This window comes from Podarcis liolepis (genome assembly GCF_965112155.1).
Source record: "Podarcis liolepis genome assembly, chromosome: 11".
Lineage (NCBI taxonomy): Eukaryota > Metazoa > Chordata > Lepidosauria > Squamata > Lacertidae > Podarcis > Podarcis liolepis.
Window position 1 is genome coordinate 36855816 of NC_139565.1, and position 19111 is coordinate 36874926.

General features: G+C 40.6%; 1 protein-coding gene across 2 annotated transcripts in view; it reads left to right on the forward strand.

Moving 5' to 3' along the window:
* The window catches only part of IQGAP2 (IQ motif containing GTPase activating protein 2), a 116638-nt gene that overhangs the window by 9857 nt on the left and 87670 nt on the right, over positions 1-19111 (forward strand). For both annotated transcript variants that reach the window (XM_083465160.1, XM_083465159.1), the window contains exon 2: positions 15288-15387. In XM_083465160.1, coding sequence (XP_083321286.1) covers positions 15288-15387 — 100 coding nt within the window. The remainder of the gene's footprint in view (positions 1-15287; positions 15388-19111) is intronic.

Consider the following 19111-nt stretch of genomic DNA (forward strand, 5'->3'; position numbering starts at 1 on the left):
TTATTATTTATTTATTATAGCTGTGGGTTGTGTGATCTGCCTTTAGCTATTCCCTCTCTTCTAACTTCCTGGCCTTTCATGTGTGGTCATTGTGTCTTTCCTTCTAGATGGGGAAGGGAAAACTTAGATCAGGTTTCCATTTATTTAATCCACTCATCATTTTTAATTACAGAATTAGTAGCCAGTTTGCCCAACCACCTCACATGGTATTCTGCAAAACATAATGAATTTACATTTTGGTTTGTTACGCTGCCAAGTGTCTTTAATTTTGTGGTTTATATAGTAATTGAATTGAAATTGGAGCAAGAAACATGTCAAACTTGTTAATTTGAACTGGTGTCTTTACTACATCAACATGCATTTGTTCAAATATTGGCCATTGTGGAAAATTGCCCCTTAGGAGTGGCTGGTACTGTGCGATCAAGGCATTACAGTTTAGTTTCATTCACTCTGAATACTTATCCTGTGCTGATTCCTCTTTCACTTTCTGACTAGAGACATGGGGAGCAGAGAGTGGGGAACAGAAGCTGACCAATGTGCCATTTTGACAAATGGGCAAGGTTGTCCCACATGTCAGTCACCTGGCCTGGTATCAGTAAAATGGTTTCTTTGTAGGTGTGACTTGATCCCTGCCTTGAGAGGAAGATCCTTTGCACCGCTGGCGTCATTTCAAGATGGTGGCGCAAAGGAATATTTGGGCTTACAGCAAGACATTGACTGTATGAGGTGCTTGTGTGTGTGTGTGTGTGTGTGTGTGTGTGTGTGTGTGTGTAGGTGGAAAGAGAGGAAAGCACTTGCCCTGGCTTTTTGAGCGAAATCTAATGTTATGACTATGAGGTCCATCAGAAGTGAGTCCAATGACACAAGGGCAGGTTTTGTGGGTAGGGGAAAATATTGTCTTAACCAATGCACAGCCATTCTTGGATTTTATGTGCCTGGATCAAAAACTGCAGCTGGCACTGTAAATAGAGCTGTCTGGGTAAAAAAGGAGTGAAAAAATCTGCTGTTGTGTGAAAGGGAAAGCTTGGCAACAGGAGACTTATGTGGATTTTTTTTGGGATTTCCCAGATTTTGGAGTGGGGAGTCCTTTGCAAAACCAATTTAGATGACAACCTCACTACAAATTGACAGCTGGCATCGAGCCATTCCTTTCTCATGACTGCTTTAATCTGAGATGGTTAGTGATCCACATGTAGTGATGTTGCTGAATTTTGGGATGGGATTCAGGTTGGAAATAAGGCGTGTTCTTGCTATCTTAGCTTAAAATCCATTTGAACTTTGGTTTTAGGCTTGCCTTGCAAATAAATTTGGGGTACGCATTCCAAGCTGCTCCTATCCACATTCCCCAAAGCTTAGCTTTCTAGCAGCAGCATTCAGAAAGTGGGCATGAACAGGAGGGCTGTTCCTTTAACCTTCATTAGGCCTGAAAGTCTTTTTGCAGGAATTGGTAGCTTGCAAAGGATTACAGAGTGTTAAAGACATTAGTGTCTTTATACCTGGGTTCATGTTAATAGACTTTAAATTAGAAACAATAAGTGTCAGGGAAGCATGGAACTATAAGAGAGTAGCAGTTTATGTTGTGAACCACCCTTTGGTCTTTGGATGAAAGACAGTATACAAATGTAATTAAATGATAGATAAATAAATAAATTGGAGCAAACCAGTGCGGAATGTCAAAATTGCCTGTATCTGCTGCCAAGATGCAGGACAGAGTATGGTATAACTGGTATTGGGCTGTTGTGAGAGATGTGTGCTGGGGATAGATGGCAAGAAATTGCTGTCAATTTCTTGGTGGAAAACTTTGGGAGTTTCCTTGGGAGTTGGTCCTGCCTAACCTATTTTGATGCCCTTTTACTGGCCTTCTTGTTACCTTGTATTGGGAGAATTTTCCCAGTTACTATTTGAGAACTTTGAGCCAGAATATTAAGAGTCTTGGAATTAGGCGTTCTAAGTTAAAGCCAGAATGTTGCTTCTGATTATTTGTTGGACCAATTAAAAAACCTGAGTGATATGTTTTTGTTCAGTGTGGTTCATTGTTCCATGTGGTCTGGCCCCATGCCTTATAGAAAAATGCATGTAGTTGGGTTTGGGGAATGACAGTCATTCAGGTGAGTCATTCAGAAAATTTCTGGATCAGTGCTGTTAGCCTCTAAACAGCTTCAGGATTGGTGTGGATAATTCTGAAGAAGTTTATTCTATATGGTTCCCCACTTCAAGTGTTAATGGTGAGAGATGTGAGACAGAACCATTCATAGGTGGCAGCTGCAGAGCTTGGGTAATACCTAAATTGGCCTTCAGTCAACTGTACGAATTCATTGGGAGCCTTAGAATCTCAAAATGATTTAAGTTTCTAATTCTGATATTCTTGTTTGTGGGGGAAATGAGTTTTTATATCAATGGATACTTTGTTGGACATTATTGTAACAATTTATTTGTATAGAAAAAGAAATGCAATTTAAACTGGTTTTACTTTTAATATAAGTAGTTCAAAAGTGCAGGCTTTGGAAGCCAAAGTATTCCCCCTAAACTTAAAATCAGATCAAAAGTAATCATGGAGAAAGCTGTTAGGAATTTCCAAGGTGAATTAAATGCTTATATTGAATTGGGAAGACTAAAAACCAATATTCTAGATGGGCAGCAAGTGACCTCTTGTGCTTTAAAAGGATTTGTTCCAGCTGTGTGAGCTGGAAAATCTAAAGCTTTCCCACCAATTAACCTAACTCTGAAACTCAGCAATTTGAAGTAATTCAGATGTATTGTGTCTGGAGAATGGTGCAGAGAACCACACTACTGAACTTTCCCTGGCATGTTTTTGGAATGAGGGTCTTCTCAATGATGAAGGGTTGTGACTCTGTGGTAGAGCACATGCTTTGCAGTGCAAGAGATCCCAGGTACAGTTCCCAGTTTTCCCAGGTACGGCTGGAAAAGACCTCTATCTGAAACCCTGAAGAGCCACTGTCAGTCAGTTTAGACAATGCTAAGTAAGATGGACCAATAGTCTGACTCTGTTTAATGCAGCTGCTTAGGTTCCTATTTATATAACAGTATTCCCAGGATAGGGACGCGGGTGGCGCTGTGGGTTAAACCACAGAGCCTAGGACTTGCTGATCAGAAGGTTGGCGGTTCAAATCCCTGTGACGGGGTGAGCTCGCGTTGCTCGGTCCCTGCTCCTGCCAACCTAGCAGTTTGAAAGCACATCAAGGTGCAAGTAGATAAATAGGTACTGCTCCGGCGGGAAGGTAAACGGTGTTTCCATGCGCTGCTCTGCAGCTTAGTCATGCTGGCCACATGAGCCGGAAGCTGTACGCCAGCTCCCTCAGCCAATAAAGCGAGATGAGCGCCGCAACCCCAGAGTCAGCCACAACTGGACCTAATGGTCAGGGGTCCCTTTAACTTTTATTCCCAGGATAAAGTATAAGAAAACAATCCAAACATGTCACTTCAAAAGGTCTATGTGCAGTAATCCAAGCAGAAGAAACCTGGAATAGCCATCATGACAAAGGAAGGGAAAGTATATTTGTTTCAGACCCATATATAAGAACATAGGCAGCTGTGCTTGCAGAGTGAATTTGGAGCTGATTTTGTTTTGCATATTTTTATACAGTATATGGTTTACAATAGTATAGTTCCTGGATACAGTAATGATGTTCATTTAATGATTGCACATAAATATAATAGCCGAACAAATACTGAGTTCTATTCAGATGAGATCAGTTTTACCCATGTCACAAGACTAGAATAATGTTTAAAGTTTTGGGGAAATACTTGTTAAAAAAAACAAGTTGAAGTTATTCTGGACACAGATTGCATGTAGCTGTGTTGATAATTTAACTGGGGTGGGAACCCAAAGTAATAGTAGAGTGGTTTTATTTTTTTCCTTGTTGATCTTCTTTCCACCACCACCCCTTATTAAGATAAACTGAAGTCCCAAACAAGAGGGGTTTTCATGTTCTATCAAAACCATTAATTAGGCTGGATGCTAAGCAAAAAACAAAAGAAAACAAAAAAGCAGGTTGGAGGGAATTGGAGAAGGAAATGTTGTTGGGCAAGATGGGAAAAGCCTGAATCTGCATTTTGTAATATTCTTAAAATGGAATGGGGGAGTTTGCACAACTTGATTAGGCACAACTTGGTAGGAGGCCGGAGGAAATAATTTTAAAAATCTGAGTTTGCAGTAAAGACTAGGAACAGAGAAGCATGATTGTTTCCCCATTCAAAATATAAATACCAGCAGCTTTTCAGCTCTGTCTTTATCACTAATCTGGCGTGATACTGTCTGAGGCAAAGTATAGAAAATGTGAGAGTACTTATTGGCAAAAATGGAAATCATTTGAATAATCACTTTATTATTTATACCCCACCCATGTGACTGGGTAGCCCCAGCCACTCTGGGTGGCTTCCAACATTTCAGATAGTGCACTGCAAATTTAGTCAATGGAAGTGATTGTTTTGCATAGCTACCCTAATATGAGTGACCTGTAAGTATTCTATATCTGTAGGAAAAAGCAGTTGAATGTTAGTACAGGGTATTATAGGGAGAATTGGCCTTGTGTGCCCAGCATGGCTGGGGAAACCCAGCCAGATGGACGGGGTATAAGTAAAACAACAACACCACAACATCCCTCCAAGGATATTGACTGATCCCTGGAATACCTTTAGGGACATGTGAAAGGGTGAATATGACTATTGCTGCTATTATACTCCACTGGCACTTTTAGACAGAAGTTAAGCAAGGCATAATTTAGAGATGAGTGTATAAACAATGGATAACCAATATTGTGCCCTCTAGATCAGGGGTCGGCAACTTAAGGCCCTTGGGCCACAAGCAGCCCATGGGGTCGTTTAACTGGCCCACGAGCCGCCCCCAAACCGAGCTGCCCGCTTGGTGAGCCCCCCCCCGTGCTGCACTAAACCGGCACAGCGCGGCGCGGGGACTTGCTCCTACGGCGCTGGAAATCGTGTCTACGCAGACGCCAGTAATCGCAGGTGCACATGCTCATGCACACTCACAATCCAGCCCACAGAGGATCTCCGCAGGAGTGAACCAGCCCAGGTGAGGTAAACCTTGCCGACCCCTGCTCTAGATTGTCAGCTACAACTCCCATCAGCCCTGGCCACCATTGTCAGGGATGTTGAATGTTGTATTTGAAAACATCTGGAGGCTACCTCTGGTACAAAGAATAAGGAAGTAATAGAGAAGTTGAAAAGGCAAATCTGAGGGACAGATGCCTGAGATCAGCCTTCAGTTGTTGCATTAAGATTTTATAACCTTTGACTTTTGAAGCTGAGAATATCTGCAGAGTGAAGAAATACAAACATTCATCAACAAAGAGAGGAAACTTTAAATGGATATGGCATGGAAAGGAAAACCTAGCTGACAGTAGTGGAGAGATGAGTGAAGAAAGGATCAGGAAAAAGGAGCGGCAGAATACAAAATAAAAAGTGGGGAATGATGAGGGATTGGTGTGCTAAAAAGTAAAGCAGTACCACAGTCAAGATGAAACAATACGAAGAAGTCAGAGTTCTCAAAGCCGTGGTAGAAAGAAGTGAACAAAGTTTTGGGGTGTTAAACTTTTAATGACAAGAGCAAAATGTAAATAATAAACACCCAGACTACTTAGGAGAATAAGTGATTATTTATACAGCCTTTATTTTTCTTAGTATATTGTAGCTCCCTGCATTGCATTGTTAATCGCTTATGAAATTTTTGAGTTTCACATGCAACTTGTCGAAAGTTCACTCACCTTCTCGGTGTGGCGGCATTGCAGGACAGTGTAGGCTCCTCTAAGACTCCGACGAGAGAACTCAGGACTGGCATCCTGTCTGGAGCTGGATCCTAGCCTGCACCCAGGATTGGCAAATGGGGCTGCAGGCTTGGATATGGGCTGGGCCAGGGGGCAGAGTTGATGGTGCAGGAAGGCTTCCTTCTGGTCTGTGCCCTGGCCATTTAAACAGCCCGCACCCTGGAGCCCTTACCTGTTTCCCCTCACTGGATTGTCGGGATCGTCATTGGAGCTGGCTTTCCTCTTGGATTTGGCACTTTGTTTCTTCATTTGCCCCAGCTGTCGCCACACTGCAATCGCTGCTGCCTTTTGCCACCTGGGTGAAATCACTCGAGCTGAAATCACTGGCCATTGCTTGTCAAAAACTGAAGGGTTTTCAGATATTTCACAAAGTTCAGTTATATCTATTTAGATCTAGATTTCTCTGGATCAAAGTTAGTGTCTTGCAACTCTAACTGTGGCCATAATCTATCTACCTTCCTTCCTTCCTTCCTTCCTTCCTTCCTTCCTTCCTTCCTTCCTTTCTTTCTTTCTTTCTTTCTCTTTCTTTCTTTCTTTCTTTCTTTCTTTCTTTCTTTCTTTCCAAGGCTTAGTTGTATAGAAAACATGTCAGTTGTCTGTGACTTCCCTTCAACACCATAAGCAAGGAACTTTTCCTCCTCTAACATGTCAAGGATGTTGTGTTCTGTGGCTATTCTGCTAAATGATGATATTTGTCCAAACTGTGTGGTGGTACAAATATCTTCTGGTTTCCAAACTATAGTCTGTTTCCCCCTGTTTTAATAAATATATGCAAGACACGTGCATAAGTATATGATGGCATGGAGTTGCACTTTTGCACCACTGAAATGTATAATTATAGTGGCTAATGGGAATAGATAATAGAATATTCATTGATTCATTTTTGCATTAACTGACATTCTCCAATCCATTGTTCTAAACTTTAATCTGGGTCAATACTTCTAATTCTATAATAGATATTTAACAATGGGGGATATTTTGGGTTATGAGGGCATAATACTGGGGCCTATCATAGCTTCCCTGTTGCTGCACCAGACCTGTGTTCCTCTGCTTGCCTCTTGTCTCACGTGACCAGATTGTCTTTCAAAAGTTCTTGATTCATAAGCAGGGAGAAATAACTTTCTTTAAAATTGTTCCAGCAATGCCATTCTGTTCTGTGAATCAAGTTTAGGATAATTTTTATCATGTTGCTTTTCTGCTAGTGATGACAAAAATCTTGAGCTGCAAAGTTTTGTAAACTGTCCCTATAAAATTGAGACGCATTTTAACCTGTCTACTTAGCCTTGTCTCTCGACATTTCAGCATCAGCCAACTGTTTTATAAAACTACTATTTGGTTTTTAATAGCTGACTGGCTTCTGTCCAGTAGCGAATTACCTTGGAACTGCATAGGCTCTTAATTCATGTGATCACCAGCTAAATACAAATTGGCTCAAGGCAAGAGGTGAAAGTTCATTGGCTTATTTTACCAGTAACATGCTGGTATGGCTTTTGTGTGCAGAACCACATTGAACAACAGCTACTTTAACTCTGTTAGGATAGCTCAATCAGTAGAGCATGCGACTCTTAACCTCAGGATCGTGGGTTTGAGCCCCACGTTGGACAAAAGATTCCTGCATCACAGGGGATTGGTCTAGATGACAGTCATGATGCCTTCCAACACTACAATTCTATGATTCTAACACAGAAGAAAGCAACAGTACACAGCAAATTGGTTTCAGAGTGTGTATATGTTCCTCAGCTACAAACTGGATAGTTGTTTTGTTCAAATAAATGTGGGAAGCCACCTACACTTACACTTCCTACTTCCTCTTAAATCTACCAAACACATTTGCAATACCTGGTGAATTTACATTTTCCCAGTGCTAAGAGAGAGCATATGGTATTGCTTATTGCACTTCAAAAGCATCAGCGTGAAATCTCTGGGTGTTTGCTTAAGTACTCTGAAAGTTTTAAATTTTAAGGCCTAGTTCTCACTGAGGTAGTATTGAATCATAGAATTGTAGAGTTGGAAGGGACCTCTAGGGTCATCTAGTCCAACCCCTGCAATCCAGGAATCTCAACTAAAGCATCCATGACAGATGGTCATCCAACCACCGCTTAAAAACCTTCAGGGAAGGAGAGCCTGCCACCTCCCAAGAGAGTCTGTTCCACTGTCTAACAGCTATTCGTGTCAGAAAGTTCTTCCTGATGTTAAGTCAGAATCTCCTTTCTTGTAACTTGAACCCATCGGTATGGGTCCTACCCTCCAGAGCAGGAGAAAACAAGCTTGTTCCCTCCCATACGACAGCCCTTCAGATATTGGAAATGGCTGCCATATCTCTTCTCAGTCTCCTCTTTACCGGGCTAAATATGCCAACTCCCTCAACCGTTCCTCATAAGGCTTGGTTTCCAGATTCTTGATCATCAAAGTAAAGCAACCTGTGTCTTATTCTATTTCAGAGAGCAGGTGGGGGGTCCAGGTGAAAATGCTTCTTTGTACGAAGAGATTCCCTAGATGCAGAAAATTAATATGGCAGTGTCATGGGTTATAGCTTTGCCCAGCCAAGTTGCCACTACTCCTTTCAACAACATGCTAGTTTTTTATGTTCACTGAATTTCTTTGCTTTCAGAAGTGGTACAGCACAGATACAGATTTATGGCTTAGATTTACCAGTTGCACTAAGATCTCTGTGCTGAAAATTGGAAATAGTGTGTAAGGCATTTGTTTATTTGTTTGTTTGTTTGTTTGTTTGCTTGCTTGCTTGCTTTATTGCCCACCCTTCACATAAGCTCCCAGGGTGGGTCATAACAATTTAAAAGGCAACATTAAATGCAGTTTAAAACTGCTACAGTGTGACAATTTGCCAGCAGTATTGCAACAATATGGTTTTGGTATTGCACTTGTGGCTTATCATGAATGTGCGGGTGACTTTTAATTCATTCTCCCTGGTGTGAGTGGAAGCAACAAACCACTGACTTAGTGCTGCATCCAGAATGAGGCGTCATTCTTTGTTTTACTCCCTGGCTTCTTGACCATGATTTGTTTAAGCAAAGCTAATCACATACCTTGGTTTGGCATAACTAGTCAGGCATCATAAGTTGCTAGTGCGAGGGGAGGAGCAAAGCAAATGTGATCTACGCATGCAAGGTGAGATGCTAACTAAGGTTTACTGTGCCCTGTGAAGGCAGCCTCTGTGCTTGTTTGCTTGGATAAGAAACTGGAGGGCGGCACACATTGTGGCTTAATAGGATATGTGTTAGTCTGTACCATGTCTTCAGATGATGTGCTGAATGGTGCCTAAACTAACATGCATCTAGTTCAATGCAGAGATGTGTTTGTAGGCTTATCTTTTGCTTCAGATGGTTATGTAGAGATTCTTCTAAACAAAGCTATCAGGATTGTATGCTTCTTCCTCACTCCCCCCCTCCGCAGATTCTGATTGCATATCAACATTTATCAGTCCAACATCCATCAATAATTCATTAATGCCTTCAGTCTTATGTAATATAAAGATATATCTATTTTGCATAGGTTAAATTTAGCAGAGTAGAATGTATCACATTTTTGGCATGCTGCCTGTTTCATGAAACTGATTTTTTGCTTTCTTACTTCCTCTCTTCCATTCTTCCCTTATCCCTCCCTCATATGATGCCTAGATACTGGGGGTGGGCAAATTATGACTTTGCCACATTGATATTTATTTATTTATTTATTTAAAAAAACATCCATTGCTCACAAAGCTCAACTTCTGTGTTCAGTCTACATGCCTGCCGTGCTCCCTGGTTGCCATAGCAAAGTGGAAAAGCTCTAGTTTTCCGTGTAATCTGTTTCCTCAAAGAGGCCGAGCTTTTCTCAAATTCTAAAGTAGCTTTAAAACAGTAATACAAAACATTTCTCCTCCAGTGAAACATATTGAAATGTTTCGTGTGTGTGTGTGTGTGTGTGTGTGTGTGCAAATCCTGCACACACTGTTTCAGTGTTTCAGCCTGTTTCAGTCAACAATTTAGGATTGCTGCTTAATTGTTCTATTGTTGCACTTAAAAAGGAAATTTCTTCAACTGGACGGTAGACTAATGTTATCTTTTCAAAATATCTGGCACAAGAGTTATATATAGAGTAGTTGATGAAGACTGAATGTCAACGGCAACCTTATGGCATGGTGGCAAAGTTGTAATCTTGAAGTAGTACAGAGGCCTAGCATGTGCTGGGCTGGAGGCCCCTCTCCCTGGGTGCTTTTTTTTTTTTTGAGAGGGCATAGCCAGGTGCCCCCATGACAGGCTCCCTTGTTGAGGACGAAACCGTGGGGAGGGAAGCCACACCTGGGCTGGACCTGATGCCACTCATCTGACTGGGTTGCTCTAGCCAGTCTGGGAGGCTTCCAACAAATCAAACACATTGGTTTGTATGCAGGAGAAGGTAGCAATTCAATCCTTGGCATCTCCATTTAAAAGCTCTTGAGGCAGCAAAGCATTTGCCTACGACTTTGGAAAACTGTTACCATTTAACAGTAGACAAGATTGAACTGGATGGACTAGTAGCCTGGCTATAAAGCAGTTTTATATGTGCAGGGAAGGGCTGTAGCTCAGGGCAGAGCATGCAGAAGGTCCCAGGTTCATTCCCCATCCTCTCCAGATAAAGCTTGGGGACTTTGTCTCAAACCCCAGAGAGCTGCTGCTAGTTAGTGTAGTGTAGAGGCAGTACTGAACTGGGAGGGCCAATGGCCTGACTTTGGTATAAGGCAGCTTTCTACATTTCAGTTGGGTTAACAGTGACTTTGAGATTTATTAACATGGACCAGAGCTCAAAGGGCCACTTTAGGTGTGCTCAGACGGTTTGGATATATGCCCAGTGGGGTTCTTCCGAATGGCAAACCCAAATGCTATTTTGCAGAGACAAAGTAGTGTACAGGATAGAGTGACTTGGAGGAGCACCAAGATTGCAATTTCAAAAGTAATTTGGCGTAATGCAAGAGTGGCTTTTGCTAGGAATATTGAATCCTCAGACCTCCCTGAATATGCAGAGCTAGTTGCACTGTTCTTTGGATGCAGATCATCATATATTTGGATCCTGGGAGGAACTGTACTATTTGGGTAAATTGTTTTTGTGGATTATATTTAAGCATTGTTGTTTTTCTCTCTCTTTCCAATGGCTGCTGCTTGCCCTCATTCCTGTTACTTGTAGATTTCTAGATGCAGAGCCCTTTGTCTAAACATCACAATGGAGAGTATTATATGACTATCATCTCTAGTCTTGTTTATCTTATCTTGCCTGACAACAGGATTTGTCCTTCCCTTCTTCTTGACTCCTTATACTGCATACAGCTTTCATGATTATATAATTGAAACGCTAGTTAAGAAATGAAAGTTACCTTGCCTAACCCACTACTAATCAGTACAGAGAAAGAATCTTGCATACAGTATAAGATAGCACAAACTAATCTATTTTGAAAGCTGTTTTGGTTGTGCACCACTAACAAAGAGATGAGGAATGAAGCCCAGATAAAAGAAGCAAATTCTCTAGCAACTAATAATTTACTACAGTGGAATAAACTCTACTTTTATTAACTTGAGTTATTCCCTGTTGACTTAAATTATAAGCTGATTGCAGCCAAAGTGTTTTGTTTTTACCAGAGGTTGTTAATTCAGGTGCCAAAATATCACAAACTGTGTGAACAGTGAACCCAAATTCTCCATATGGAACTAATAAGCTTTAGATTGCTTATTTTTATTTTTTGTTCTGATTTTGCATTGTTTTGTTTATAATTTTTGCTAAGTGCCATGGGTACTTAAGGGCAGTATTCCAATAAATAAACTGGCAAATAGATCAACAGCAGTTCTGTCATTTTTGCCATTATTATCTGATGACTTTTTGTGCACACACATTTCTATTTGCACTTGATGCCAGAAGTGCCAGCTTTGTTTTTTAATTGACTTTCTTAAATTTGAGGGTTTGTGTAGTTCTACCTATACACACAAACTTGATACAGTGAGCTGGTTCAGCCAATTATATAGTGTTCTTGTCTAGGCTTATTAAATTAAGTATTTCACACAGTTTTGAGTAAACTGCAATTTTAACCTGGAAGCCTCTAATTAACCATAATCTTCCCTTTCCATTCAAATTTGGGGATTATTTTATACTTTGAAATATTGTTTTTGTATTTTGACTTGTTAGCCACCTTGAGTCCTCAAAAAGTAGACTGGTTATATGATTTTAAAATAAATATGTAAATAAGTATGGTTTTCAGCTTCAGAAAAAGCCAGGATATTGAAACCACAATTTGAACTTGGTTTAATACCCTGGGCTTGTTGTGAATCTGGTAACCAAGTTTCCTGGTTGAGACAAAACAGGAAACTGGTTAATTGAATACTTCCTGGTTACGCTATGAAGAGATAAGATAAGGGTTTGCATGCATAGACAAAATACTCATTGATATCTTAGCTTCTTAAGCCAACATTTCATTGCCCTTATAGGAGGGGCAAGGTAGTACAAAAAATATAAGATCACGGAAGCACCCCAGCTATGGGGTTAAGAAGCAGCTTGGTGTTTATAGTCACAAGAAACCAGTGGAAGGAAAAGCTTTCGTTGGAGGAACTGGACATGGAGGAACAGATTAATTTCTTTCCTGAGCGCAAATCATCCCATGTATGAGATAAGCCAACAGGTGCAACATCAGCCAAACCAGTTGCTATGGCAACAGCCCAGTGCCATCTATATAAATGATTAAGGCATGTCAATCAGTGAGTCTGTCCATGAGTCAGAGTCTGTGTTACATCTTAGAATTGCTAGAGCAACAGAAATGCTTTCTACTTGTATATATCAGTATCTGTATCTGCAAAGCCTAAAAGCTGTTATGTATATGTCAGCATCTGGAACAGTATTACTTAGGTCTTCTCTTCTGCAGCAGTTCCTGTGAAACTGCCAGTCTGAACACATTCCTACCTTCCATAGCGCTTCTCAGTGGCTTATGGTTATCTCAGCAACAATGCTGACATATTTAGGGTTGAATAGAGGGTTTCATCATATCTAAACATTGAGCTTCATGGCATAACAGGTGGCCTTGGTGGTGCAGAGTGCCTTCTATCCACTTTGGCAGGTGGCCCAACTGCATCCCTATCTGGACAGGGATAACCTAACTTCTGTTATCTTTGCTCTGGTAAACTCTAGGTTAGATTACTGCAACATGCTTAGGATCTTGGTGGACCCCTTAATAATTTTTCTGCCTGTTGTAGCAATCGTATTGTTGCATTATTTTTGCATTAAAATGTAAATTCCAAGAATTCAGATCTTTATACAATAGAATTCTGTGTCTTTCTGACTCCTAATCCTCTCTCTACCCCTTTCTAGTCACTTCCTCCCTCCCATCACTTCTGGTCCATCTCTGAGCAGCCGCCGCCGCCATTCATGGTTGGTCTGTGCCTATTCTTCATTGACAGGCCGTGGGCCACCAGAATGAAATTTGCTGAACAATTTCAGAGAAACTGGGGCAAGGTTGAGGTGGTGCACAACTTGCTGGTGGCTACTGATGGCTGCAGAAGTCAACAAATGGGTGGTTCCTTCTTCCTCTCATTCTCCTCTTCAAAACCAGGAGCCCACTTTGTGAGGAGGGATGTATACATTGCACAGTGTTGCTGTTTTGATCACCGTATACCAAACACTGCTCCTGGTTTGGGGGGCAGTGTTCTTTACCTGGAGGTCATATTGTAATGTTTGAGGGTTTATTGTGTTTTAAGGAGGAGGAGATGGTTTGGGAATATGGTCTTGCCAGTTATTGATTATGATGATGCTTTTGTTTTAATTGTAAGCTGATCTGATTGTGATTTCATTTTATAACATTTCAAAGGTGTTGTACCCTAGAATATGCCTGTGGAATTTGGGGTTGGGAACTGCTAACACTGAAAGTGGGACCCAGGCTCCTATGACATGCTGCCTTAACCTTGGCCTTGATTGTGGATGGGAGGAAAGAATAGCAGGAAAGTAGGGTTGGGGCTGAAACTTTCATTCCCTACCCTGCCCATCAAACTTAATGGACATTTTGTTTGTATGTTATAAATAGAAGACCCATTGTTTACACTCCTCCAATTCAATCTAACTTTCATATTGAGGCAACCCTACAGTAGTATTAAAAGTGCTTTTAAATTATAGAGGCAAAGCTCATGAAGCCTCTTTGTCTATGTATAATCTATAATCTGACAGTGTGGAGTCACAAAGATGTTATTTCAGGCAGAGACGAATGGATAACTGCTCAAAACATTCATGTAGCTTCCTCTCCTCTGCAATCATAAATTAGAAAGCCATATTGTTGTGTGTATTTGTGAAAGATTTTATCAAGTCCCACAAAAGTGAGTATATAATTTTACTTCCCAATTTCTGAATAGAAAAAAGGGATTAAAATAGTTTGAAACCTGTTTTAGATACATTCCGTGTGTATAGGTATATTATGACTAAAGATAGTTGGATGATAGATGATTGGGCTATCTATGATTTCCAGTATGCCTCTGAATACCATCCTGGGGAACGCAAGCAAGAGAGTTAAGTTGCACTCATGCCCTGCTTTGGGATTTCCAGAAGCATCTGGTTAGCCACTGTGGGAAAAGGATTCTGGGTTAGGTGGCCTTTGGTCTGATCCAGCAGGGCTTTAAAAAAAAATTCTTAGGGCAGAAGTGATTGCTTCTGGATGTGGATGTTCCATTTAGCAATGTGGCCCAAAACTAAATTCATTGGTAAAAATGCTTCCAAAGTTAGTAGCTTCGGATGGGTCCAGGAAATTAGCAGAACCGCATTATGCAGCTGAAAGTCAGAAGGCTACAGAAGGCAATGCTTTATACTCCTGTTATGTGGATGATCATTAGGTTTTGATAAGATCCTTCTATTTTTCTCCTAAAAGAAGCAAATTGGAATATGACTGAAAGTTGCATTATTTTACTACAATTTGAATCTCCAAATCTATCATTTCATGCTGCCCTTAAATACCATTGCCCTTAAATATTTTATATTCTACTGTTTTGTAACTGAAGTTCATAATGTCCTCTTAATTGTTAGCCTTTGGTTACCATTCTACTTTTGAAATGCTGGTGGGGAAATAATATCTCACAGTTGTTCTTACTCAAGATTACTGCTTTTAAAAAGTGAATAAACAATATCTTTTCATGGGATGAGCATTCTTGAAATGATTAAGTATGTATCAACTATCTGTAGAATGTTGAAAGTACACTTTGCAAGTTTGTAAGCTTGTTTTGAAGCAACTGTTAATTTTGGGTGCAAAGTATTCACATTTTCAGGATCCTCTCTTCCTTCTTTTCATACTATATTTCTTTTTTAAAAATGTATATGTTAAAATATGCATTTGTTTAACAAACGGTAATTAAATGTATGCATTAAGCTAAGGCTAATAATATCCAATTTATAAAAAGCAATTGCACATATTTAACAAATCATTCCCTCCCCCAAGCTGTAATTGTTACTCTTCATTATGTGTAATTAGACATGATTTTGTATCTACAGCTATTGTGGATGATGCACGGCTTTCAGCGGAGGAAATGGATGAAAGGCGCCGTCAGAATATCGCTTATGAGTACTTATGCCACCTAGAGGAAGCAAAAAGGTAATAATGACATTCCTTAAGTATATTAAAATCAACCTGTTGAGGCTTCTGTCTCAAAAATATAGCATGAATGACATGTTGGTGTGGTTTACTTATAGCACTAAGCCAGCATTTTACTGTCCTGGTCCCAAGCCCCAGATGTGGTTTTGGGCAGCAAGCCCCTTCAGTCCCTGCCAGCACTGCCATGCATAGCATTAGGCTCACGTGCTCTGCCTTCCTGCTCCTCTGCCCACATGATACAACCTGAGTTTTATAAACCTCTATATAATGGGTGTGATTCATCTAAGGAATCCACCCTGTCAGTGGAAGTCCTGTGCAAAGGTTTCCTGCTTCTCCTCTCTCATTGCCCCTGAAATTGGCCATGTGGGGGTTGAGAGAACCCACAGAACAGCATGCAGTGGGCAGGTGGGGGATCATTCCATCTGGCAAGCGTATCTGCTTGCACAGAAGGAATGTTCAATGTAGTGCCATGTTGAATTCCACCCAGAGTCTCCAAATGAGTCCCTAAGACAGTCCTCATTTCCTATTTCCTTCTTGTATGGGGCTGATCCATTTCCATTGCATTATTAGTAGCTGAAACATCTACATGATAACACTAGTTGGGATGGTTGGAACTTAATATGGCTGTATCATTTTTTATTATTGGCATTATAACTCTGCCATACTTACAGTGCATTTTCCCATGCTAATATTTTATTGGGGTTTTCATGGTAGCCGTATGCAGAAACCGACATTTCTTTCCACTACAACTGCAAAATGTTTGTGGTAATGGCCCACTTAGACATCAACATGTGTGTAAAGTTAGTACTGTATTATGTTTGCTTCAGTGTGCATAGTTCCCTACTCAAAATTTAATTTATTTACTTTCCATTCTGTTTTTAAGTTGAAGAGAACCTCTTTCTCTACCCACTTTAAGTAGGGTTGCCAAATTTTAAAGAGTGAAATTCTGGACAGAGCCTTTTTTTGGCAGAGTTGTTGAGCTTTTTTTTGGGGGGGGGAGTTATTGAGCTACTGCCGACATGGGCTGCCATATGTATGGATTTTCCCGAACATTTTACCCATTTCTGCCTGGATACAGCTGATGACTGCAGTGCTTTCTTTTGAATATGAATAAAGGAACTTTGTATACATTTGTATAAGTTTATCTAGCTCTTAGACCACTTCTGTTCAATAAAACTTATGAACGTGTTAAGTTCATTGTTCAGAAAAAAAATCCTTCTAAACATTGAGACAGTGTAAACATTGAGATTCCTTTGCTCCTGAAATGTCATAAACTGCTATTTGCATGCTTGGGAAGAATTGTTAAACAAGACTGACAGTTACTGTCCGCAGTAGCCCTATAGCTGCCAATTACATTGCCTTAAGATGTAATAAAGACTTACATTATATTTGAAGCTCCTCTTACTATTTTGGTCTGCTTCCTATTCCTAGTACGGACTCAATAAGCTGCATTTCTTCAAAAACTCAGTTCTAGTATTAGGACCACAGCATGGAGTAATTAGGAGAGTGTTATTGTGGACACTATCCAGTGAATGTCCACGAAACTCTTGCAGCTGCAATCTCAATAGGCTAAAGCAGAGCTTCCCAAATTTGGGTCTCCAGCTGTTTTTGGACTACAGTTCTTATTGTCCTTGACCACTGGTCCTGTTAGCTAGGGATTGCTGAGTGATAACGCCAAGGCCTGGTGCCTCCCCCGCCAACGCAGCATCGCCCGGGATTCATCACTCTGGTCTCCTGTCATGCTGATGTGGCCCATATCCAGGGACATGACCACACGATTAGCAGAGTTCAAAACAGAAGCTCAGCCTTGAGGAGTAACATCTAAGCCTAATTTATTGCAAAATAAATCAAACGTAACAGAACAAAGAAAACATGGCTTCTCTCTCTGTCTTTCTTCCTCGGAGAGAGAACTACAAAAGCAAAAGCTATACAGAGCGGAAACAGCGTATCTCAGTTTCCTCTCACAAGACTCCAGTGCTGGAATGTAAACAGACATGTGACATGTAACAATCCCACACATCTGCAGCTTGGGAGGAATGTAATTCTCAACAGGGATGATGGGAGTTGAGTGGGACTTTGAATCCAGGACTGTTCTCTTATAAACAAGGTAAAAGGTAAAGGACCCCTGGATAATTAAGTCCAGCCAAAGGCGACTATGGGGTGCGGAGCTCATCTCGCTTTTCAGGCTGCGTTTCAGTCAGCGTTTGTCCACAGACAGCTTTCTGGGTCATGTGACCAGCAAGACTAAACTGCTACTTGAGCACAGAAGACTGTGACGAGTGCCAGTGCGCACGGAAATGCCACTGACTTTCCTGCTGCAGTGGTATGCTTTTGAACTGCTAGGTTGGCAGAAGCTGGGACAAAGCAACAGGAGCTCACCCTGTAATAGAATCTTAATTGGCAGTGGGTGTCCAGACCTTTGTCCTAAGACAAGATATTCTGTACCTAAAAGATTGCTTCATAAAAGCGTCTCCTAAGAATATTCCAAAACATCACTAGATGGTTCATTCTAGCACTGAGCTGTTTTTAAATTGGGGAAAATTCTTCCTATTTCCACCTTCTGTGACAGACAATTCTTCTAGGTCTCCTATCAGTTCTTTCCAGTGTTTTGACATCCTCCTTGAATTGTGGCTGCTAAACTGAATGCAGTATTCTACCTTTTCAGCAGGGAAGTACTGCTATTGATCACCATGCTTGCATCCAGAAACTTGACTGTGCATTTCAAAGAGCCTCAGTTAATTAATAAGCCAACGTGGGTGTGTGTTTGTACTTTCAGCTGCTTTGTAAATTCCTGTTAACATTCTTCTTGTATAGTGGGTTTAATGAGAGAATTTTTCTGGGCTGAATTTGAAAGAGGAACTGTGGTGTTAATGATGGTGCTCCTGTAAACAGTGCTGTCTGTTACATTTTTACATTTACTAAAGAATAGGAAAGCAGTCTTTAAACATAGCAAGCCGACTGTAACCTTGTGGGGATAAAATTTGATCTTAAAACACAATTTATTCCATTTCATAGAGGTTGGAGCGAAACATCTGCTGAAGGTGTAATTCAAATCAGAAATGGCTCGGTGCTATACTGTTTCCTCATAATTTACTGGTTTTAAAGTCAGTTCTCAAAAAGGTCACTTGAATAATGTAAAGAAACCTTTAAAATTGCAGGGCAGAAAGTAATATTCTCAGGTGTTTTATAAAATGTCAGAAAAACCAACCACAAAACTGCAAAAGTACTATTGGCAGGCAAAAAATAATAATGAAATAAAGTAAAAGTCCAGGTGCTTGAAATGTGATTTATTCTATGCCCAAAGTGTTTCAGAACAGATCCATCCTCAGGGGCATATTTTTAGTAACCATCCTATCCATGTGCATGTGCCACTGTTGAGACATAAGTAGCCTTATCTTATTTCAAGCACCTAGAGTTTCCTTGTCTTTTCTTGTTTATCAAGTGGCTTTTTAGCAAGCAGTTTTTAAAGTTGCCAGGGTAGTTTTGCTTCTTTCCTCTCACTCTTTTTATTAATAGAAGTATGGAATAGAAGGGTATAGCTTCGAGATATAGTGTTTTAAGTTTTAAATGTTCTTATTCTAAGGATCAATGCTACAGCAAATTCCCCCCCCCCAACTGCTTCCCTGAATGCTGTTTATTATGGGTTGGCATAACCGCACTGTATTTAAATCAACAACCATCTGCTCCCGTATTAAAATCTTTCTGCCTGAAGGTCTTCCTATCT